At 42.6% G+C, this 25,837-nt stretch overlaps 1 protein-coding gene across 2 annotated transcripts in view; it reads right to left on the reverse strand.

Annotated features, from left to right (window-relative positions):
* c6h21orf58 (chromosome 6 C21orf58 homolog) overlaps window positions 1-25,837 on the reverse strand; it is a 207,370-nt gene that overhangs the window by 69,917 nt on the left and 111,616 nt on the right. For both annotated transcript variants that reach the window (XM_072261181.1, XM_072261179.1), the window contains exon 4: window positions 6,121-6,194. In XM_072261181.1, coding sequence (XP_072117282.1) covers window positions 6,121-6,194 — 74 coding nt within the window. The remainder of the gene's footprint in view (window positions 1-6,120; window positions 6,195-25,837) is intronic.

Here is a 25,837-nt window from a genome sequence, read left to right on the forward strand (position 1 = left end):
ACAGAAGACAAGATGAATTGCCTTCAACTATAGACTGCTGCAACATTCATGGACTCAGGGACTTGGGTTATTGTTTTTAAGTGTGTCTATATTTTACTGCTATCTTACATGTGCTACGTGTACCTTGTGTTGTGAATGACTATTGGTACTGCGTTTTGCACCTTGACCCTGAAGTAACATTGTTTCATTTGGCTGTATTCTCAGGTATTCATGAATGGTTGAATGGCAATTGAACTTATTGGGTTCTATGTGGCAGAATTCCAGCTTGTGTCATGACTAGTCACCTGCAGCTTTGCAGCAGCCAGCAAATCAGTCAGGGCATTGAACACAGGAGCTGAGTGATCCTCTTACAACAATACAGGCTATTATTGGCAAAGCTTCGCTTGGAATAATGTATACAGTTTTGGTCACCGTGCTGGAGGAAGGTTTGTCACTAAACTGAGAGGATTAGAAAAAGATTTATAAGGATGTTTACTGGGACTAGAGGGCTTAAGTTAAAAGGAGAGGATGGTTAGGCTAGGATGGTTGGAGCATAGGAGGTTCAAGGGTGAGCTTATAGAAATTCATAAGATAATTTTTTTTTAAATTTAGAGATAAAGCACATAACAGGCCCTTCTGGCCCAACGAGACCGCACTGTCCAATTACACCATGTGACCAATTAACCTACGAACCTGTACATTCTTGGAAGTGTGAGGAAACTGGAGCAGCTGGAAGAAACCCGCGTGGTCACAGGGAGAACCTACAAACTCCTTACAGACAGTGGCGCGAATTGAACCTGGGTCACTGGCACCGTAAAGTACTATGCTGATCACTACACTACTGTGCTGTCCCAGATAGCCAAAGCCTTCTCCCCACGGTGGGAGAGTCTGAAACTAGTGGATATTGGTTCAAATTGAGAAGGGAAAGGCTTAGAAGGGAACCGATGGACAGGCACCTGAGGGTGCTGAACACATGGGACAAGCTCCCATGGGAAAAGGTACAGGTGAGTGCAATTATTACATTATTACAACATTGGACAGTTACATTGATAGGAAAGGTGAACCTCGGGCAAATAGAGTGCAGGTCAATGGGACTATGCAGATTAACAATTTGGCACAGGGCCTTTTTCTGTGCTGTAGGGTTCTGTGACTCTATCTGGGAGAGGCAGTTTGGTCAGCACACCCACATTGGGCCAAAGGGCCTGTTTCCAAGTGGACAGCTCCAAAACTTTATAACTCTAAATCCATTCTGTCTGTCTCTCCAACCTGTGCAGGCTACACTAAATTGGACGTCTGTAATGCCGAGGGACCTCTGTCTACACTTCTTGCTTTGTCAGTAAAGCAGCATAATCAAGGACTTCTCCCACCCCAGACATTCTCTCTTCTCCCCTCTCCCACTGGGCAGAAGATACAAAAGCCTGTAAGCTCTCACCACCAGGTTCAAGGACAGCTTCTACCCCACTGTTATATGGCTATTGAATAGTTCCCTAGTATGACAAATGAACTCTGAGCTCAGAATCTACCTTGTTATGATCTTGCACTTTATTGTCTGTCTGCTCTATGCTTTCTCCGTAACTGTAACACTTTATTCGGTGTTCAGTTACTGTTTTATCTTGCGCAACCTCAAAGCACTGTTATAGTGGATTGATCTGCACAGACAGTGTGCCAGACAACTCTTTCACTGTACCTTGGTACACACTCATTAAGTACCTTACAAGGTACACTTGCTAGTTAATGCAAATATCTAATCAGCCAATCATATGGAAGCAACTCAATGCATAAAAGCATGCAGTCGTGGTCAAGAGATTCAGCTGTTGTTAGACCAAACACCAAAATGGAGAAGAAATGTGATCTAAGCGACTTTGACCATGGAATGATTGTTGGTGCCAGACAGGGTGGTTTGAGTATCTCGGAAACTGCTGATCTCCTGGGGTTTTTGCTCACAACAGTCTCTAGAGTTTACAGAGAAAGGTGCGAAAAACAAAAAAACCCATCCAGATCTGTGGACAAAAATGCCTCGTTAGTGAGAGAGGTCAGAGATGAGCACAATAGTGGTGTGCAGAAAAGCATCCCTGAATGCATAACATGTCCAACTTTAAAGTGGATGGGCTACAACAGCAGAAGACCATCAACATACACTCAGTTGCCGCTTTATTAGGGATATGAGGTACACTTGAGTGTATATGATTGGCTCGCTCCATCATTTGAGAGGCTGACCAAATTAGTGTGAAGCCAGAGTAATAGTGCGAAGTCAAGTAAGGACACTGGGGTCACTTTCCTGAAGGAGATGTGTGAACAACTGATCAACTTTAGTAACAGAAGCAACTTTTTTAAACTTAACTTTTCAGACTAGATGTTCCCTGTATTACAAGTCCAAGAGTGTAAAGGCCTGGCACTGTACAACATACTTCTTTCCCTGGTTATGAAACTATATTTAAGCACTCTCACAGAAACACTGCTACCTGCAGTAAATCAGTTTGCATGAGCATCCTCTGGCTGAGGGCAAAGTGTCCAGTACTCCATGAGATGCTCGACAGACCCTGATCTGCTCATCCCAAAACCTTTCTCTCTCTTGATTCAGTTGATCATTCATCACATGCCAAGCCCTCCTCACCACTGAACACGTCTACAAGGAGCACAGCCACAAGAATGCAGCATCCATCTCCCACTGTCCAGCCCATGCTCTTTTCTCGCTTCTGCCATTGGGAAGGACGTACAGGAGCTTCAGGTCCCACCCCACGGGTTCATGAACAGTTATTACCCCTCAACCATCAGGCTCCTGAACCAGCATGGATAACTTCACTCACAACTCTGAACTGATTCTACTACATAAGGGCCCACTTTCAAGGAGTCTGCAACTCACGTTCTCATTTACTTATTTACTTAATTAATATTTTCTGAAAATTCATATTTGTCTTCTCCTGCACATTGGTTGTTTGTCAGTCTTTGTGTGTGGCTTTTCATAGCAGTCATAGTAAGGGGATTAGAGTACAGGAGGAGCAGGGAGGTACTACTGCAGCTGTACAAGGCCTTGGTGAGACCACACCTGGAGTATTGTGTGCAGTTTTGCTCCACTAATCTGAGGAAAGACATTCTTGCCATAGAGGGAGTACAAAGAAGGTTCACCAGATTGATTCCTGGGATGGCTGGACTTTCATATGATGAAAGACTGAATCGACTAGGCTTATACTCACTGGAATTTAGAAGATTGTATAAAATTCTAAAGGGATTGGACAGGCTAGATGCAGGAAGATTGTTCCCGATGCTGGGGAAGTCCAGAATGAGGGGTCACAGTTTGAGGATAAAGGGGAAGCCTTTTAGGACCGAGATGAGGAAAAACTACTTCACACAGAGAGTGGAGAATCTGTGGAATTCTCTGCCACAGGAAACAGTTGAGGCCAGTTCATTGGTTATATTTAAGAGGGAGTTAGATAAGGCCCTTGTGGCTAAAGGGATCTGGGGGTATGGAGAGAAGACAGGTATAGGGTTCTGAGTTGGATGATCAGCCATGATCATACTGAATGGCGGTGCAGGCTCGAATGGCCGAATGGCCTACTCCTGCACCTATTTTCTATGTTTTCTATGTTTCATTGATTCTATTGTATTTCTCTGTTCTACTATGAATGCCTGAAAGAAAATGAATTTCAGGATAGTATATGGTGACATATACTAACTTTGCTAATATTTATTTTGAACTTCAAACAGAACATGCAATACAATTAAATGTTTCCTCTTGAGAAGTTTGGAATAAATCATGATTTGCATCAAAAGATACACACACCACGCCCCAATATAGAAGGCTATGAATATAACTACAACCTAACAACGCTTACATATTAAGGCAGAAATATTTATGCAGTGATCATTTTAAAGTTGTTGAACCATGACTGTAATTTATTGGACCATGGCAGGCAATTGGATTTAAACAGGCTTTGCCAAGAACAGGTGGAGGCTCTAAGTAACCTTCCAGTAAGTTTTTCTTCCTTTGTCTGTTATAGTACAGAGCTAGTGACCGAGAATGGACCCGGGATTACTGGTATGTTCCTTTTTGGAGATGTGGGAATTCTGGGAGATCTCCAGTCTCTCTGATAACTACATCTGCATGAAATGCATCGAGCTGCAGCTCCTTAGAGATCATGTTAAGGAACTGGAGCTGCAACCGGATGACCATCGGCTCATACGAGAAAATTAGGTGATAGATAAGAGCTAGAGGGAGGTAATCACCTTAAAGCTGCAGGTAACTGAGTAATTGCCAGGAGAGGGAAAGGGAATATGGCTATTCCCCTCAATAACAAGTATACCGCTTTGGATACCAATGGGAGGTTTCTGGCACTGAGTCTGACTCTGTGGCTCAGAAGGGAAGGAGGGAGAGGGGTGTAGAAGTGTTAGGAGATTTCATTGTTAAAGGAGCAGGCAGGAGGTTCTGTGAACATGAAAGAGACACCTCCATGGTATGTTGCTTCCAGTCAGGATCAGGCATGTGTCGGATCAGGTCCACAACATTCTAAAGGAGAAGGATGAACAGCTGGAAGTTATGGTACATTCTGGTAGCAACAAGATGGGTAGGAGAATGAGGAGGTCCTGAAGAGAGAATATAGGGAGTTGGTAGAAAGTTAGGACCTCAATGGCAGTAATCTCTGGATTGGTACCTGTGCCACACACCATTTAGGGTAAGAATAGGATAATTTGGCAGAGGAATTAGTGCAGGTGACAGGGTTTCAGATTTCTGAATCATTGGGATCTCTTCTTGGGAAGGTATGACCTGTAAAAGAGGATGGATTACACCTGAACTTGAGCGGCACCAATATCCTTATGGGCAAGTTTACTAGATCTGTTGGATAATTAAACTGATTTGGCAGAGTGATAGGGCTGAGGATGGGGCAGTTGGCATAGAAGTAGATGCATTGTGTAGTGAGACTGTGAGGAAAAACAGGAAAAATTGCAGTCAGTGGGATGAGTTGAAATGTAACATGGGGACAAAATTGAAAGGGTTGATAAATACAGGACTGAAGATGTTATATTTGAATACACAGAGTCACAATGTTCCCTCTAAGCTGTGCGTGTGTGTGGCCGCGCAGTAACTGACACACTGCCGGGCACATAGCCTTTGTTGCTGCGCAGCTGGAATAAAGACAGACAAGAAAAAGTTTACAAAACATGAAGAGATTCTCATTGTTGTACTGTTTTTCATTATACCCTCCACTTAATAAAATCTAAAGTATGTGATTTTTCAATTTTCATTCTAAATATTCACAGTATGCAGGTTACAAAAAAAGCACTTAAAGTGCCCTGCAGTTTTGAGACCGTGTGAAAATTTCCCGTTCAGAACAATGACTGGTCTGTAACACTAACTAGAGGGAAAGTTGGACACAGTATACAGAATAAGGCAGATGATCTTGTAGCACAGTTAGAGATTGGCAGGTATGACGTCGTGGGCATCACTGAGTCATGGCTGAAAGAGGATCTCAGTTGGGAGCTTATCATTCAGGGATACACATTGTATTGAAAGGACAGGCTGGTAGACAGAGAGGGTGGTGTGGCTCTGTTAGTTAAAAAAAAATGAAACCAAATCCTTAGAAAGAGGTGACTTTAGTAGATTACCTTGTAGTACAGTTGGAGATTAGCAAGTACGACATTGCGGGTATGACAGAGTCATGGCTGAAAGACAATTGTAGTTGGAAGCTTAGTATTCAAGGATACACAATGTATCGAAAATACAGGCAGGTAGGCAGAGGAGGAATGGCTCTGCTGGTAAAAAGTAAATAAAATCTTTAGAAAGGTGACATACAGGTAGGATCGGGAGATGTAGAATCCTTGTGGGTAGAGTTAAGAAACTGCAAAGGTAAATAGACCCTAATGAGAGTTATATACATGCCTCTGAACAGTAGCCAGGATGTGGCAATCCTTTCTGAGATAAGGGGCCCAAAGGGTGCAGAGTATAGTGATGATGATGGGGATGTAGAGACTTTTCAGATGAACCTACTAGTATGTTCGCTCCTCCCCAAGTTCCCATATGCATTCCCATTCTGTGAATCCTTACCTGGGTGTACATACAGTATGTGCAATGGTAAATAATTGTTTGCTAGCTCTTCCCTCCCATTGTCAATACTCTCCATAAAGCATTCTCTGCATTGACCATACCCTTAGTTTTTGGAGCAAGCCTTTTTTCCGTTTTAGCGCGTTGTGCAGTGCATCTCCCTGTCCATCGAAACTCCCTGTAGAAAAAGCCAAAGAAACCAGTTGAGTTCACAAACACACCATTATTTGACAGTTAGAATATAGAACAGCGCAGTACTGAAACAGGCCCTTGTGCCAAACCAATTCAATTAGTATTGAAATGACTAGCTAAACCAATTTCATCTGCTTCCACAATGTCCACATCCTTCCATTTTCCTCACGTTCATGTACCTATCTAAGTGTCTCTTGAAAGTACCTAATGATTCCGTCTCTTCACCACCCCAGGGAGTGCATTCCAGGTACCCACTACTCTCTGTGTAAAAAAAACTTACCCCTCACGTCTCCTTTGATATTACCCCCTCTCACCTTAAATCCATCTCCTCTGGTATTGGACATTTCAACCCTGGGGAAAAGATATTGCCCATATACTTTATCTATGCCTCATAATCTTAGAAATATCTATACAATCTCCCCTCGGCCTCCGCTGCTCCAGAGAAAACAGCCCAGGTTTGTCCAGCCTCTCTCACGGACGTCTTATTGACAGAATGCATTGTAGGGCAGAGATCACCAAGCAGACAAGCTTAACTTTGTTTCTCTTTCCCTAAATGCTGCCTGACCTCAGAGTCAAAGTCGAGTTTACTGTCATATGCACAAGTACATGAAGGTGGAATGAAAAATTTTCATGCAGCAGCTTCACAGGCACCAAGCATCAGATAAGCAGCACTTATTCACAGGAAGCACAGATTGTAAACATTTCTTACCAAAAAAAAACAATTACAAGAACACCATTTGGACGAATAACTCCATGTTAGTGTAACATGATTGAATTAGTCATGATGTTGCTAAACTTTAGTGATTAGGGTTGTGCTGGTTACTGAGTGTTTCTAGCAAATTCTGTTTTGTTTTCCTTCAGATTCCCGGCACTTGTGGTTTTTAAAAATTATTTTCAGAACAGTCTGATATATTTAGGGGATGGAGTGGAACAGCTGAAGATGGTCCTTTTGGGACTTCTAAAGGAACAAAAGGATTGAGGGAATGCAATGGCCCAGAACAGCTAGATGAATGAGCAGTCACCTTTGGTGCTATTTCAGTATCTCAGAAATAAAAGGAATTCCCTGAGCTGGAATGAAACATTTAACGGTATGGGGGGAAATATGTAAAGTTAACGTAAAGGGAACATGTTAGCAGTGGTAACTTTGGAATTTCAGGTATAGGAGCATGTGGGTGTTTGGTCGGGATCATTACTGAAGCAGGTACATCGGTATTAAAACTATTATCTTTGTTGTCCCGATGTGTACATTTGATCAGTTTGGTGAAGAGTCTTGAGAGGTTTATATACGTTTTGCTCTCAAATGAAATCGCATAAAAAAATTCTTAGAAGACATTTTCCCAGTCAAGTATGAACAACTCTAGTTGAGCAGTCTAGTCAGGATCACTTCTCTGTTCTTTTCCCATACTCTGGTAACCTCACAGCCTCACAGTACTTGTTCAATTCCCTTTAAAATGCTTCTGTTGAACCTACAGCACCTACAAAAGGTATTCACCTCCTCCACACTCTCGGAGGTTTTCATGTTTTATTGTTTTACAATGTTGAATCACAGTGGATTTGATTTGGCGACACACATCAAAGTTGCTGGTGAACGCAGCAGGCCAGGCAGCATCTGTAGGAAGAGGTGCAGTCGACATTTCAGGCTGAGACCCTTCGTCAGGACTAACTGAAGGAAGAGTGAGTAAGGGATTTGAAAGTAGGAGGGGGAGGGGGAGATCCAAAATAATAGGAGAAGACAGGAGGGGGAGGGATGGAGCCAAGAGCTGGACAGGTGATATGCAAAAGGGATACGAGAGAATCATGGGACAGGAGGTCTGTGAAGAAAGACAAGGGGGGGGGGGACCCAGAGGATGGGCAAGGGGTATATTCAGAGGGACAGAGGGAGAAAAAGGAGAGTGAGAGAAAGAATGTGTGTATAAAAATAAGTAACAGATGGGGTACCAGGGGGAGGTGGGGCATTAGCGGAAGTTAGAGAAGTTGATGTTCATGCCATCAGGTTGGAGGCTACCCAAACGGAATATAAGGTGTTGTTCCTCCAACCTGAGTGTGGCTTCATCTTTACAGTAGAGGAGGCCGTGGATAGACATGTCAGAATGGGAATGGGATGTGGAATTAAAATGTGTGGCCACTGGGAGATCCTGCTTTCTCTGGCGGACAGAGCGTAGGTGTTCAGCAAAGCGGTCTCCCAGTCTGCGTCGGGTCTTGCCAATATATAAAAGGCCACATCGGGAGCACCGGACGCAGTATATCACCCCAGCCGACTCACAGGTGAAGTGTTGCCTCACCTGGAAGGACTGTCTGGGGCCCTGAATGGTGGTAAGGGAGGAAGTGTAAGGGCATGTGTAGCACTTGTTCTGCTTACACGGATAAGTGCCAGGAGGGAGATCAGTGGGGAGGGATGGGGAGGGAACGAATGGACAAGGGAGTCGCGTAGGGAGCGATCCCTGCGGAATGCCGGGGGGGGGGAGGGAAAGATGTGCTTAGTGGTGGGATCCCGTTGGAGGTGGCAGAAGTTACGGAGAATAATATGTTGGACCCGGAGGCTTGTGGGGTGGTAGGTGAGGACCAGGGGAACTCTATTCCTAGTGGGGTGGCGGGATAATGGAGTGAGAGCAGATGTACGTGAAATGGGGGAGATGCATTTAAGGGCAGAGTTGATAGTGGAGGAAGGGAAGCCCCTTTCTTTAAAAAAGGAAGACATCTCCCTCATCCTAGAATGAAAAGCCTCATCCTGAGAGCAGATGCGGCGGAGACGGAGGAATTGCGAGAAGGGGATGGCGTTTTGGCGATTTGATTTGGCTTTTTTTGACACCTATCAACAGAAAAAGACTCTTTTGTGGCAAAATGAAAACAGATTTTTACAAAATGATTTAAATTAATTGTAAATGTAAAACACAAAATTATTGATTGCATCAGTATTCATCCCCTTCGAGTCAGTATTTAGTAGATGCACCTTTGGCAGCAATTACAGCCTTGAGTCTGTGTGCATAGGTCTCTATCAGCTTTGGTAAAAGGAACAATAGTGCGGACTCTTATCTAAATGGGGAGAAGGTTCAAACTTCAGAGGTGCAGAGGGACTTAGAACTCCTCGTGCAAGACCCCCAGAGGTTATTTCACAGGTTGAGTCTGTGGTAAAGAAGGAAAAGGTAATGTTAGCATTGATTTTCAGGGGAATGGAATATAAAAGAAAGGAAATAATGCTGAGCCTTTATAAGACACTAGACAGCCCACACTTGAAGTATTATCAACAGTTTTGTGTCCCATACCTCAGAAAGAATGTGTTGTCATTGGAGAGTTTCCAGAGGAGGTTCATGAGGATGATTCTGGGATTGAAGGCATTAACATATGAGGAGTGTTTGGTAGCTTTGAACCTGTATGCACTGGAATTTAGAACAATGTAGGGGCATCTCATTGAAACCTACCAAATGTTGAAAGGACTAGATAAGGTGGATATGGAGAGGATATTTCCTATGGACAGGGTATCAAGGACACACCCTCAAAATTGAGGGGCAACCCTTTAGACCAGAGGTAAGGATTTTTTTTTAGCCAGAGAATATTAAATCTGTGGAATGCTTTGCTACAGATTATGGTGGAGGCCAAGTCCGTGGGTATATTTAAGGTGGAAGTTGATTGTTTCCTGATTGGTCAGTGCATCAAAGGATATGGCAAGAAGGCAGGTGTGTGGGGTTGAGTGGAATTTGGGATCAGCCATTATGGAATGGCAGAGTAGATGCGATGGGCTGAATGGCCTAATTCTGCTTATGGTCTAATCAGCTTTGCACATCTGGACCTTGCAATTTTTCCCCATTCTTTACAAAACTGTCCAAGCTCTGTCACATTGCATGGGGCTCGTGAGTGAACAGTCGTTTTCAAATCCAGCCACAAATTCTCAATTGGATTGAAGACTGGACTCTGACTTAGCCACTCCAGGACATTAACTTTGTTGTTTTTAAGCCATTTCTCTGTAGCTTTGGTCTTATGCTTGGGGTCATTGTCTTGCTGGAAAGCAAATATTTTCCCAAGTTGTAGTTCTCTCGTAGACTGCATCAGGTTTTCCTCCAAGATTTCCCTGTATTCTGCTGCATTCATTTTACCCTCTACCTTCACAAGCCTTCCAAGGCCTGCTGCAGTGAAGCATCCCCACAGTATGATGCAGCCACTACCACGCTTCACAATGGGGATGGTATGTTTTTGATGATGTGCGGTATTTGGCTTATGTCTCTCCCATCTCAGCCACTGAAGCTTGTAACACCTCCAGAGTTGTCACAGGTCTCTTGGCCTCCCTCACTAGTCCCCTTCTTGCACAGTCACTCAGTTTTTGAGGATGGCCTGCTCTAGGCAGATTTACATCTGTGCCATATTCTTTCCAATTCTTGATGACTGACTGAACTGTACTCCAAGGGATATTCAGTGACTTGGAAATTTTCTTGTATCCGTCTCCTGACCTGTGCTTCTCAAGGAGTTGCTTGGAGTGTTCTTTTGTCTCCATGGTGTAGTTTTTGCCAGGACACTAACTCACCAGCAGTTGGACCTTCTAGATACAGGTGTATTTTTACTACAATCAATTGAAACACCTTGATTGCACACCGGTCTCCAAAAACAGATCTCCATTTAACTAATTATGTGACTTCTAAAACCAATTGGCTACACTAGCAATGATTTGGTGTGTCATTTTGAAGGGAGTGAATACTTAAGCAATGAATTATTTTGTGTATTATATTTGTAATTAATTTAGTTCACTTTGCAGAGATCTGTTTTCACTTTGACACGAAAGAGTCTTTTTCTGTTGATCAATGTAAAAAAAATCCACTGTGATTCAATGTTGTAAAACATGAAAACTGCCAATGGGGGTGAATACTTTTTATAGGTACTGTATACTGAACCTATAGAGATTTTAGGGATCTGGGTAGAAGGCCGAAAACAGGACCTCCAGGGTAGTATTCTCTGAATTGCTGCCCGTGTTACAGCCAGTGAGGGTGAGAATAGGATGATTTGGTAGATGAATGCGTGGCTGAGGAACTGGTGCAGGGGATAAGGGTTCAGATTTGGGCTCTCTCTGTGAAAGGTCTGACCTGTACAAAAGTGACAAGTTACACCTGAAACCGAGGGGGACCAATATCCCTGTGGGCAGGTTTGCTAGAGTTGTTCGAGAGGGTTTAATCTAATTTAGCAGGGTGGTGGGAACTAGAGCGAGAGTGCTGAGGATGAAGTAGTTTGGAGTGAGGCTTCTAGCAAGGAGAGGTTGATGATAGGGCAAAATTGCAGTCAACAGGATGAGTCGCAATGTAAGAAGTGGAGAAAATCAAAAAGGGTGAAGACAAGTTTGAAGGTGTTATATTTGAATGTCTGCAGTGTATGGAATAAGGTAGATGAACTTGTTGCACATTTATAGATTGGCATGATGATGTTGTAGGCATCACTGAATCGTTGCTGAAAGAAGATTATAGCTGGGAGCTTAATGTCCAAGGACACACATTGTATCGAAAGGACAGGCAGGAAGGCTGAGGGAGTGATATTGCTCTGTTGGCAAAAAATTAAATCAAATCATTAGAAAGAGGTGACATAGGGTCAGAAGGTGTTGAATCATTGTGGGTAGAGCTAAGGAACTGCAATGGTAAAAAGAGCCCGATGGGAGTTATATACAGACCCCCAAACAGCAGTAAGAATGTGGTCCACAGATCACAACGGGAGATAGAAAATGCATGCCAAAAGGGCAATGTTACAATAGTCATAGGGGATTTCAATATGCAGGTAGATTGGGAAAAGCAGGTTGGTGCTAGATCCCAAGAGGGGTAATTTCAAGAATGTCTACGAGATGGCTTTTAAGAGCAACTCATGGTTGAACCCACTAGAGGATCAGCTATTCTGGATTGGGTGTTGTACAATGATCCAGAATTGATTAGAGAGCTTAAGGTAAAAGAACCTTTAGGGGCAAGTGATCATAATATGATCAAATTCATCCTGAAATTTGAGAAAGAGAGGCTAAAGTCAGATGGATGAGTATCACATTGGAGTAAAGGGAATTACAGAGGCATGAGAGGGGAGTTCACCAGAAATGGTTGGAAAAGAACACTGGCAGGATGACAGTAGAGCAGCAATGGATGGAATTTCTGGAAGCAATTCAAAAAGCACAGGATATGCACATCCCAAAGAGGAAGAAGTATCCTAAAGGAAAGTTGACACAGCCGTGGCTAACAAGAGAGGTCAAAGCCAGCATAAAAGTCAAAGAGAGGGCAGATAATAGAGCAAAAATTAGTGGGAAGTTGGAGGACTGGGAAGCTTTTAAAAACTAAAAGAGTCATTAAGAAGGAAAAGATGGAATACAAAAGTACGTTAGCCAATAATATTAAAGAGGGTACCAAAAGTTTCTTCAGATACATAAAGTGTAAAGGAGAGGTGAGAGTAGATATCAGCCTGCTGGAAAACAATGCTGGACAAGTAGTAATGGGGGACTGGGAAACAGTGTATGAACCACATAGGTTTTTGCATTGCTCTTCACTAGCAGTATGCTGGAAGTTCGAGAGTGTCAGGGGTCAGAAGTTTGTGAAGTTGTTGTTACTAGAGAGAAGATCCTTGGGAAACTAAAAGGTCTGAAGGTAGATAAGTCACCTGGACCGGATGGTGTACACCACAGGGTTCTGAAAGAGGTTACTTCCCAAAACGCAACACCTCACACTTATCTGGATTGAAAGCTATTTGCCAATCCTTGGCTCACTTACCTAGTTGATCCAGATATCTCTATAACATTTGACAACTTTCATCATGCCTAGACTGAAACCTCTTTTAGCACGATCTGCAAAGTTACCAACAAGTGTCATACGCAAACTTGCAGTGTGCTTTTATTTTCTACAATATTTTTTGATGAGGCACCTTATTGTTGGAAGGCTGACTATTTTGTTTCAGAAAGAACCTGTTGTTGTGTCTTTACAACTACATACCAATTAAAGAAAAGCATACGTGCGGAGGTGAGGTTAACTGGTATATTCAGTTTGGAGAGGGGGAGGCGGAGGGGGGAGAGGGACCAACGGATCAATGTGCATGGTAAGTTACCAGTCAATTAGTAGTGCTAAAGGGAGTCATTGCACTGAAGGAAATAGATTCAAACATTACACCTGTAACAATATATTTTGTTAGCTTAGCCCACAGCATTAATGCGTGTTGATAAAACAGAGGGAACTAGGGGTTAGAATCATAGAGGCAGAATAGTACAGCACAGGAACAGACTGTTCAGCCCACAATGTTGCGGTGAATCAGCTAAAAAGCAAATTGAAAACATTAATCCCTCCTACCTACACCATGTCCATATCCCTCCATCTTCCTTACATCCATGTGCCTATCTAAACATCTCTTGAAAGCCTCTAATGTATTTGACTCTACCACCATACCAGGCAGCACATTCCAGGCATCCACCACTCTCCGATTAAAAAACTTACCCCTCACATTCCCTTTGAACCTACCCCCTCTCACCTTCAATGCATGCCCTCTGGTATTAAACATTTCAACCCTGGTAAACAGCTTTTCCCTGTTTACTCTATGTATGCCCGTCACAATCTTATAAACCTCTATCAGATCTCCCCTCAGGCTCCACCGCTCCAGAGAAAACAAACCTAGTTTATCCAGCCTCTCATGATAGCACATGCCCTCTAAACCAGGCAGCATCCTGGTAAACCTCTTCTGTGCCCTCTCCAAAGCCTCCAACATCTTTTCTATAGTGTGGGGCAACCAGAGCTGTACCCAATACTCCCATTGTAGCCTAACTAGCGATTTATAAAGTTGCAAAATTACCCCTTAACTTTTGATCTCAGTGCTTCTACTAGTAAAAGCAAACATTCCATAAGCCTTCTTAACCACCTTATCATCCTGTGTAGGCACTTTCAAGGACCTATGAACTTGGATTCCAAGATCTCTCTGCTAAACAACACTGTTAAGGATCTTACACTTGACAGTGTACTGTCTCCTTGCATTTGCCCTATCAAGGTGCAACACCTCACATTTATCTGGGTTAAACTCAATCTGCCATTTTTCTGCCCATATCGACATCGTGCTGTATTCTTTGCCAGTCTTCTACACTATCCACAACTCCACCAATCTTGGTATCATCTGCAAACTTCCTAACCCACCCACCTACATTTTCATCCAGGTCATTTATATACATCACAAACAGCAGAGGTCCCAACACTAATCCCTGTAGAACTCGACTAATTACAGACTATAAACTAGAATAAATCCCTTCAGCCACTACCCTCTGTCTTCTACGTGCAAGCCAGTTCTGAATCCAAACAGCCAATTTGCCACGGACCACGTGCATTAGCCTCTCATGAGGGGCTTTGTCAAACGCCTTACTAAAGTCCATGTAGACAACATCCACTCCCCTACCCTCATCAATCTCTCTCATCATCTTGCCATAAAACTCAATCAGGTTGGTAAGGCATGACCTGCTCCGTACAAGGCCATGCTGGCTGGTTCTCCCTATGGGTTTCCAAATGCCCATATATCCTATCCCTCAGATTTTTCTCCAGTAATTTCCCCATAACTGACGTAGGCTAATCAGTCTATAATTCCCAGGATTTTCCCTTGTTCCCTTCTTAAATAGAGGTACAACATTAGCCACTCACCAGTACTCCAGGAGCTCACCTGTGGCTAAAGAGGACACAAAGGTACTGGTCAAGGCCCCATCAATCTCATCTCTTGCCTCCTTCAATAACCTGGGGTAAACCCCATCAGGCCCTGGGGACTTCCACCTTAATACTCGTTAGGAGGCTCAACACTTCCTCCTACTTGACCTCTAAATGCCCTAGCATATTTTAACTCTCTGCACTGATCTTCTGGTCCTCCATACCCTTTTCCTTGGCAAATACTGAAGCAAACTACTCATTAAGTACCTCACTCACATTCTCCACATCTAAGCAAATGTTCTCCTCTTTATGTGTGAATGGTCCGACTCTCCCCCTAGTTATCTTCTTACACTTGATGTATATATAGGATGCCTTGGGATTCACCTTAATCCTACTTGCCAAGGACTTTTTAAGGCCCCTCCTGACTTTCCTAATTCCCTTCTTCAGTTCTTTCCTGGCTTCTTTATAATCCTCATGTGCTTCGCTTGATCCTGACTTCCAAAGCTTTACATACTTTTCCTTTTTCTTCTTGATTAAATTGATCACCTCTCTGGACATCCAGGTTCTATTATCTTTTCATCTCCTTCCTTCTAACAGCAACATACCTTTCCTGTATTCCGTGCAATTCATCTTTAAATGCACTCAACATGTTTGACGTGGACTTGCCAGAAAAAAGGCAATTCCAATGAACACTTCTTAGTTCCTGCCTAGTGCTCTCGTAACTTGCCCTACTGGGATGTAAAATTCTCCTGCAAGGACCATACCTATCCTTATCTATAGCTATCCTGATAGTTATGGCGTTGTGGCCACTGTTCCCCAACTGTTCACCCACTGAAAGGTCAGTCACCTGGCCAGGCTCATTACCCAATATCGGATCCAGTATGACACCTCCTCTCATTGGATCGTCCACATATTGATGCAAGAAACCTTCCTGGATATACTTAAACTCTGCCCATCTAAACCCCTTACACTAAGAAGATCCCCAATTATATTAGGGAAGTTGAAACTCCCCATGAGAACAACTATTATTTTTACACATTTCCTTCACCTGATTACACATCTGTTCCTCAGTGTCCCAGTGGCTACTGGGGGGGGCGGTCTTTAGTACAATCCCATCGGTGTGATTGCACTCTTCCTGTTCCTGAATTCTACCCAAATGCTACTTGGAAATACATGATAAAAGTCAGCATGGTGTCCTCTAGGGACAATTTTTCCTGACAAATCTGCTAGAATTCTTTGAAGAAATAACAAGCAGGATAAACAAAGAGAATCAGTGGATGTTGTGTACTTGGATTTTCTAAAGGCCTTTGACAAGGTGCCACACATGAGACTGCTTAACAAGATAAGAGTCCATGGTATTGCAGGAAAGATATTAGCACGGATAAAGCAGCAGCTGATTGGTAGGAGGCAAGGATTGGGAATAAAGGGAGTCTTTTCTGGTTGGCTGCCTGTGACTAGTGGTGTTCCACAGGCGTCTGTGTTGGGACCATTTCTTTTTATGATATATATCAATGACTTGGATGATGGAATTGATGACTTTGTTGCAAAGTTTGTGGATGATACCAAGACAGGTGGAGGGGATAGGCTACAGAAGGACTTAGACAGATTCGGAGAATAAGGAAAGAAGATTGGAGAAGATGGAATGCCATGTCAGGAAGTTATGGTCATGCACTTTGGTAGAAAAAATAAAAGGGTAGACTATTTTCTGAATGAAGAGAAAACTCAAAAATCTGAGGTGCAAAGGGACTTGCAGGATTCCCTAAAGGTTAATTTGCAGGTTGAGTCAGTGATGACGAAGACAAATGCGATGTTAGATTCATTTCAAGAGGACAAGTATGTAATGCTGAGGCTTTATAAAGCACTGGTGAGGCCTCAGTCGTATTGTGAGCAGTTTTGAGCCTCTTATCTTAGAAAGGATGTGCTGACACTGAAGAGGATTCAAAGGAGGTTCATGAAAATGATTCCAGGATTGAATGGCTTGTCATATGAAGAACGTTTGATGGCTCTGGACCTGTATTCACTTGAATTCAGAAGATTGAGGGGTGACTTAATTGAAACCTATGGAATTTTGAAAGGCCTCGATAGAGTGGATGTGGAGAGAATGTTTCCTATGGTGGGAGAGTGTAGACCACAGGACTCAGTCTCAGAATAGAGGAGCGTCCTTTTAGAACAGTGATGAGGAGGAATTTCTTTAGCCAGAGAGTGGTGAATCTGTAGAATTCATTGCCACAGGCAATGTGGAAGCCAAATCACTGGATATATTTAAGGCAGGTTGATAGATTCTTGATCAGTCAGGGCACAAAGGGATACGGGGAGAAGGCAGGAGATTGAGGCTGAGAGGGAAAATGGACCAGCCAAGATGAAAAGGCAGAGCAAACTTAGTGGGCCAAATGACCTAATCATGTTCCTATATCTTACGGTCTTATGGTCATATTCCATCAATCTATCAGATAATATTTCCCAAATCTCAATCACTCATGATACAAACAGATGAATTTTCCCACAATGATATTGCTCTTTTACTAATTACATTGATCCTTACTCTCAAGGACGGGAAACGATTTTTTTTTTCACACTACCTGCATACTTAGTGATTTTAAACATCTCTACCCCATCAGCCTTTTTTACAAAAATTCTGCTCATCATCCCCCATGCTCGCTCACGGACCCATTTCCAGCTCGGGAAATGGGAAGGTTAAGGAGAAACAATCAGAGAACTGAGTGAGGAACGAGGGTCACAATTTTACCTGGGAATCATTTACCATGGAAGGATGAGAAGGGAGTGGAAGCCAGGAAATAATTTTGTGTCAGTATGAGGAATTTACAGTTGCCTCCAGCAAGTCCTGATCTCCAGTCTGCCTGTGTGGAGTTTGCATGCTTTCCCTGTGACCACAAGTGTTTCTACCACATCCCAAAGATTTGCACATTGGTAGGTTTTTCTAAAAAAATATTCATTTATGGGATGTGGGCGTCGCCAGCTAGGCCAGCAATTATTGTCCATCCCTAGTGGCCCTTGTGAAATCTACCCTTTTGGGTAGACACAAGGAATCTGAAGAGGAGCCACAGAGTATCACCAGCAGACATGGAAGTAAGATTAAGGATAATCACAAGGTATTATTTAGGATATTAATAACGAGAGGGTAACCACTGAAAATGGAGAGCCCACTAGGGATCAAATGGGCTTTGTACATGGAGCCAGAGGATGTGGGCGAGGTCTTTATGAATATTTTTCATGTGCACAAAGGAAAAAAGGAAGTGTTGTTGTATATTTCTGTTGGACAAGGGAATTTGAGACCATATTAAGATTAAAAAGTGGGAACAGATGCCTTAATGGTGGATAAAACCCCAGGGCCTGATGAAATGTGTGCCAGGCTGCTGTGGGAGGTAAGGAAGGAACCTGCTGAAGGTCCTGGCAGAGATATTTATATCTTTACTGGCCACAGATCATACATCACTAATTTAGTTCAGTTTTTGAAGAGGGAACCAAGTACAAAGTTTTTCTGTTTACATGGACTTCAATAAATCCTTTAACAAGATCCTACCAGGAATGCTGATGTACAAAGAGAACTGTAGACAGGATAGTGAAGAAGGTATTTGGTATACCTGCTTTCGCAGATCAAGGACTTAAGAATAAAGGTTGGGATGTGATGTTGAGCTTTACAAAACATCGGTTAGACTAAATGCAAGGGTATTGTGTCTAGTTCTGGTCACCATACGGGAGCCACAGAAATAGAGAACTACAGCACGGCAACAGGCTTTTCAGCCCATCTGATCTATGCAGCCTGGTCTTCTGCCTGGTTCCATCTACCTGCACGCAAGCCACAGCCCTCCATACCCTTCCCATCCGTGTACATATCCAAGCCTCTCCCAAGTATTTCAAGTGTTCCATTGGCAGCTCGTTCCACACTCGCGTCGCCCTCTGAGTGAAGAGAGATGCGAAAGTAACAGAGAGAGTGCAGAATAAGTTCAGCCGGACGCTGCCTGAAATAGAAGGATGTAATCATAGAGAGAGATGGATTGTCTTGGGTTATTCCTACCGGAATGTTGGAAGCTGAGGGGTGAGCTTTTAGATGTGAGGGATATAGATGAGATTAATCATCAGAATTTTTCCCCCATGGCAGAGGAGTCTAGGACTGGATGGCACATGTTTCAAGTTAATAAGGAAGAAATTTAAAGAAGATCCGATAGGCAAATTCTTCACACAGAGGATGGTGGTTTTCCAGAATGAGCTGCCAGAGATATAGATTCAGATCCAATTACAATGTTTAAAAGGCATTTGGACAAGTGTATAGATGGGAAAGGAGAACAGGGACAGAGCCCAAGTGCATGAAAATTGGTTTAATGTAGACTGGCATCAGTTGGTATAGATAAAGTATGTCGCACAGAGAAGTATGAACTTAAGGCTTCGCCCACATCATCTGGCACCATGTACCAATTGCCCTTTGGTCACCAATGGGCCTCATTTTTTCTCTGATTACCCATTTGACTAAAGCCAATGGGATCCATGGCAAATTGGCAAGCTGAATCCAAAATTGGCTTATTATAGGGGACAGAGGGCAATAGTGAGTGATTGTGTTTATGCGTAGTAGCCTGTGAATAACAGTGTATGGCAGCAATTGACACTGGGACTCTTGCTGTTTGTTATAGACAATCAGTGGACACTTTATTAGCTACTTCCTGTACCAAATAAAGTGTCCACTGAGTGGATGTCCATGGGATTCTGCTGCTGTAGCCCATCCACTTCAAGGCTTGATGTGTTCTTCTGCACACCACTGTTGTAACGCGTGGATATTTGAGTTCCTGTCAGCTTGAACCATCCTGGCCATTTTCCTCTGATCTCTCTCATTATCAAGGAGTTTTCACCCACATGGCATTCACTGCCACTAACTGAATGTTTCTTTGTTTTTCGCACCGTTCTCTGTAAACTCCAGACACTGTTGTGCATGAAAACCCTAGGAGATCAGCTGCTTCTGAAATACTCAAATCACCCCAACAATCATTCAATGGTCAAAGTCACCTAGATCACATTTCTTCCCCACACTGATGATTGGTGTGAACAACAACTGAACCTCTTGACCATGTCGGCATGCTTTTATGCATTGAGTTGCTGATACATGATTGGTTGATTAGATATTTGTACAGGTGTGCCTAATAAAGTGGCCACTGAGTGTGTAACAAATTATTTGTGAAAAGTGGCCACTGAGTGTGTAACAAATTATTTGTGAATATCGAAGGTATGATAAGTTTGTGGATGATATTAAAATCAGCAGTGTTGTTAACAATGAAGAGGGTGGATTTGGGCTAATCGTCTTGTAAACTGGGCTGAGCAGATGGCAGATGGAATTTAATCCTAATATCTATAAAGTGATTCATTCTGGGGAGTCCAATAAATGCAGGCATGCCAAATTGATAGCTTGGTGTACAAGTCCAAAGGTACCTGAAGGTGGCAGCACTGGTACATCGGCTGGTGAAAAAGGCAAACACCTCCTTAGCTGAGCCGTAGACTACAAGAGCAGGGGTGGTCTTGGTCTAAAATTCTAAAACTTTGGTTAGGTTACACCTAGGGTATTGTCTAAAGTCTAGCTGCAGAATTAAACATAGAGGACAATTGCACTGGGAAGGTGCAGAAGAGATTTAGCAGGATATTATCTGGGATGGAGCGTTTCAGTTATAAGGGGAGATTGGATAGGCTGGGTTGTTTTCCCTGTAGCAGAGGAGGCTGAGAGGGTTTCTGACAGAGGTATATAAAATTACAAAACACTATGTGGAAAGATAGCATGAAACATTTTTCACATGTCGGAACCATGTCTATGAGCAGCAGCAGTTTAAAAATGAGTAAGATGTTTTAGGGAGGATCTAAGGAAGAATATTTTCACCCAGAGAGTTATTGAAATCTGGAACACAAAGAGAGAGGTAGTTAAGAAATATAATGAACTGCCAAGACATAATACTGGATACAGACTGACTGCTATAATATCAGAGCAGAACTGGTAAGTACTTGGCTGTAGGTATAGACAAGTTCAAAGTTCAAAGTAAATTTATTATCAAAGTACATATGTCACCATATACAACCCTGAGATTCATTTTCTTGCAGCCATTCACCAGTAAACACAAGATACACAATAGAATCAATGAAGGTCCGCCCCAAACAATGTGCAAAAGACAACAAATGGTGCCAAGACAAAAATAAAATAATAATAATAATAATAATAATAATTGACAAATATCAAGAAAATAAGATGAAGAATCCTTGAAAGTGAGTCCATAGGTTGTGGGAACAGTTCAGTGATGGGGCAGGTGAAGCTGAATGAAGTCATCCCACTGGTTCAGGAGCCTGATGTTGGGGGGTAATAATGGTTTCTGAACCTGATGGTGTGAGTCCTGAGGCTCCTGTACCTCCTTCCTGATGGCAGCAGTGAGAAGAGAGCATGGCCTGGATGTTGGGGGTCCCTGATGATGGATGCCGCTTTCCTGTGACAGTGCTCCATGTAAATGTTCTCAATAGAGGAGAGGGCTTTATCCATGATGGACAGGACCATATACACTACTTTTTGTAGATTCTTCCATTGAAGGACATTGGTGCTTCCATACCAGGTTGTCATGCAGCCAGGCAATATACTCTTCACCACACATTGATAGAAGTTTATCAAAGTTTTAGATGAATGCTGAATCTTCACAAACTTCTAAGAAAGTAGAGGTGCTGCTGTACTTTCTTCATAATGACACACACATGCTGGACCCAGGATAGATCCTCTGAAATGATAACAGAGGAATTTAAAGTTGCTGATCCTCTCCACCTCTGATCCCCTGATGAGGACTGGCTCAGGGACCTCTGGTTTCCTCCTCCTGAAGTCAATAATCAGCTCCTTGGTCTTGCAGACATTTGGTGAGAGTTTGTTCTTGTGGTACCACTCAGCCAGATTTTCAATCTTCCTCCTCTGTGCCTGTTCAACACCACCTTTGATTCAGCCTATGACAGTGATGTCATCGGCAAACTTAAATATGGCGTTGGAGCTGTGCTTAAACTCATGGTCTTAAGCGTAAAGTGAGTAGGGCAGGGGGTTAAGCACACAGCTTTGTGGTTCACCTGTACTGATGGAGATTGTGGAGGAGACGTTGTTGCCAATCTGAACTGACTGGGGTTTTCAAATGAGGAAATTGAGGATCCGGTTACACAAGGAGGTATTGATGCCAAGACATCGAAGCTATTGATTTGTTTTGAGAGGATGATAGTATTGAATGACAAGCTGTAGTCCATGACAGAGCTGATTAATTTTACAACCCTCGTCATCTTACTTTAATGCTGTGCACCCCCATACCAGATGGTGATGCATCCAATTAGAATGGCCTCCATAGTACATCTGTAGAAATTTGTGAGTGTTTTAGGTGATGTACCAAATCTGCTGAAACTCCTTATGGAATATAGCCACTCTCTTGCCTTCTTTATAGCTGCATCAATATGTTGGGATCAGGTTAGGTCCTGAGAGATACTAACACCCAGGAACTTCAAGTTGTTCACTCTCTCCACTTCTGGTCCCTCTATGTGGATTGGTTCATGTTCCCTCATCTTACCCTTCATGAAATCCATGATCAGCTCTTTGGTCTTACTGACACTGAGTGCAAGGTTGTTGCTGCAACGCCACTCAACCAGCCAGCATATCTCGCTCCTGTACGCCCTCTCGTCACCACCTGAGATTCTACCAACAAAGGTTGTTTCATCAGCAAATTTACAGATGGCAGCTGAGCTGTGCCTAGCCATACAGTCATGGGTATACAGAGAGTAGAGCAGAGGGCTAAGCACACATCCCTGAGGTGTGCCAATGTTGATTATTAGTGAGGTGGAGATGTTATTTCCAATCCGCACAGTTAGGACACCAAGGATCCAGTAGCAGAGGGAGCTATAGAGGCCCAGTTTCTGGAGCTTTTCAATCAGAACTATAGGAATGATGGTGTTAACCACTGAGCCGTAGTCAATACACAGCATCCTGACACAGGTATTTCTATTGTCCAGGTGATGCAAGGTTGCATGAAGAGCCAATGAGATTGCATCTGCTGTAGATCTATTTTGGCAATAAGCAAATTGTAATGGGTCCAGATCCTTGCTGATACAGGAGTTAATTCTAGGCATAACCAACCCCTCAAAGTACTTCATTACTGTAGATGTGAGTGCTACTGGACGATAGTCATTAAGGCAGCTCACCCTGCTCGTCTTGGGCACTGGTATAATCGTTGCCCATTTGAAGCAGGTGGATCTTCCAACTGTAGAGTAAGAGATTGAGAATGTCTTTGAACACCCCCTGCCAGTTGGTTGGCACAAGTTTTCAGGGCCCTGCCAGGTACTCCACTGGGGCCTGTTGCCTTGCGAGGATTCACCCTCCTGAAAGACAGCCTGATGTTGGCCTTGGAGACAGAAGTCACAGAGACACCGGATGCTGCAGGAATCTTCGCAGCTATAGTTTTCTTCCCCTTTTCAAAATGTACACAAAAGGCATTAAGCTCGCCTGTGAGTGAAGCACCACAGCCACTCGTGGTGTTGGGTTTTGCTTTGTAGGAAGTAATGGGCTGTAAACCACTCTGTGTAAAATAAAAAAAATAGCCCTGCACATCTCCTTTGAACTTAACCCCTGTTCAGCTTAAATACATGCCTTCAAGTATTGGATACTTTAGACCCTGGGGAAACAAAACTGCCTGTCTACTCTATTAATGCCTCTCATAATTTTTATAAAGTTCTGTCATGTCTCCTTTTAGTTTCTGCCACTTCAGAGAAATCAACCCAAGTCTGTCCAACTTTTGCTAATATGTCCTCTAATCCAGGCAGCATCCTAGTGTACAATGTTCCGTCTAATTTTTAATAGTCAGTGTGCGCAGAAATCTTATGTTGTGCAAATTTTTTTCCTGTGACAAAAGTGTGTGCGCACTGAATGTACACATGGCACAGTTTATGTAGATTTACAAAATATTTGACATAAAACTGCACAGAATAACAACAAAATAACATACATATTTAAGCCACTCAGTTATTTTTCTCTCTCCTGTCTTTGGCATTTACCCATTCTTTGTAAACTCTATCTAGACTAATAGAACTTCCATCCAATTGATAGCTTTTGATTCTCATTAACATATCCAAATGACATTCACCTAAACGGTTTCTCAGCTTGTTTTTGAGTTGATTCATTAGGCTAAAACCTCGCTCACAGTCTGCACTAGATGCAAGGAAGGTTCCCCTAATGTCCATCAAACTGTGCAAGGTTGTAAAACTGTTCATTTTGAAGTACAAATGCCACCATTTGAGCAAAGTTTGAAATCAGTTTGGATTTAATTTTTTCTTGCATGGAAAATTTGAAATCATTAAACTGTCTAACTAATACAGTATTTTCAGCTAGAAAATCATGATATTAGACGTAAGGCATTAACTTGTTCGTCGCCAAATGTGAAGTCACAATCTGCAATTGTGGAGGAATCAAAAGCTGACCATTCTTGTACCTCATCTTCAGATTTGCCTTTCTTCTAAATGAACACAAAGACTATTTATAAAACTCACCTACACTCAACCGTAACTCCTGTAATGGGTAATGATGGGTTCTGTTGCCTGTGCTTTTATACACCGTCCAAATGTGATTTACTTGCCAAATGACACTTCAAAAAGACAATTTCGCAAATATCATCCCACTTCTTTCCACTAGCAAATTCTCCATCAACTTTCGCATCACAACAATACAAACAGATAACTCCAGTTTCCGAATCATTCATAAATACTTCTTGTAGCTGAACATTCATGACCTCATGAGCTTCAGTGTAGCAGTTTCTACTATTTTGTTAAGCCATTCAACTTTAAACAAATTTGCAGTTCTTTTGCGCTTCACGCCCTTCGCTTCTTTTGAATTCGACATAGTGAATCAATATCTTTTTCAATAAAACCTTAGTAAGCTATCTACAGGATTTGAAACAGATCTTTGTTAGCTTTACGATATGAACAAAGATGGCTGCCGCCGTGATGCAGCTGTACAAACCGGAACAGGAAAGGCGAGGTGACGTAAATTAGTGACGTGCATTGTGGTATTTGAAAAACTGACTAACTAGTTAACAGAAACATTTAACTAAAAGATTATTTTCAATAAGTATAATTATTGATTACTACATTATTTTAGGTAACTAACCTTTTGTGCACACATTAATTTCCTTTGTGCGCCGGTTGAAAAATGTGTGTGCGCGCACACGCACACAGCTTAGAGGGGACATAGCTGGTGAACCTCTTCTGCAACTTCTCCAAAGCCTCCACATCCTTCCTATAATGGGGTGACCAGAACTGATTGCAATACTCCAGATGTGGTCTAATTAGAGTTTCATAAAGCTGCGGCATAATTTCCTGACTCTTGAACTCAGTGTGTCGACAATGGGTTAAGCATGTGAGTAATAAAGTGGTAGACAGAAAACAATGTGGAAATTGAGCTAGTTCATTTTGTGACCAGAATAAAAAAGCAGGATACCTTAAAATGTTAGTAAGTACATGTACAGAGGCATCTGGGAGTGTTAGTTTATGAGGTTTCACGAGTTCAGTGAACTACTTAGAATACAAGTTGGCCTTTGTTTTCAAATGGTTTGAGTACAAATGTGAAGCAGCCTTGCTAAGGTTGGACGCGGTATTTAGAATACTACGTACTGATTTGGATTGTGACAGAGACATAGAGAATGCAGATGCAACAATCCGCTGGAGGAACTCAGACAATTAGGCAGCATCTGTGGAGGGAATGGACAGTTGATGTTCTGGGACAAGATGCTTCCTTCACCTGGACTTGCAGGGAGGAGAGTTCAGACTGATTCTCAGATGAAGGTCTTGTTCTATGAAGAGTGATTGAGCAACCTTGAAAGGTTGCAATATAGAGTGGGAGGTGAGCAATTCAAACACATAATATTCTGAGCGTGCCAGAGAGAGTAAATGGAAAGAGAAATTTTATTACTATCGTTTTGATGGCGAGACTAGCACAACGGAGTATAATTGCAGTATGAGGGTTTGGCCA

This window comes from Mobula birostris, chromosome 6 (genome assembly GCF_030028105.1).
Source record: "Mobula birostris isolate sMobBir1 chromosome 6, sMobBir1.hap1, whole genome shotgun sequence".
NCBI classification, from domain to species: Eukaryota; Metazoa; Chordata; class Chondrichthyes; order Myliobatiformes; family Myliobatidae; genus Mobula; species Mobula birostris.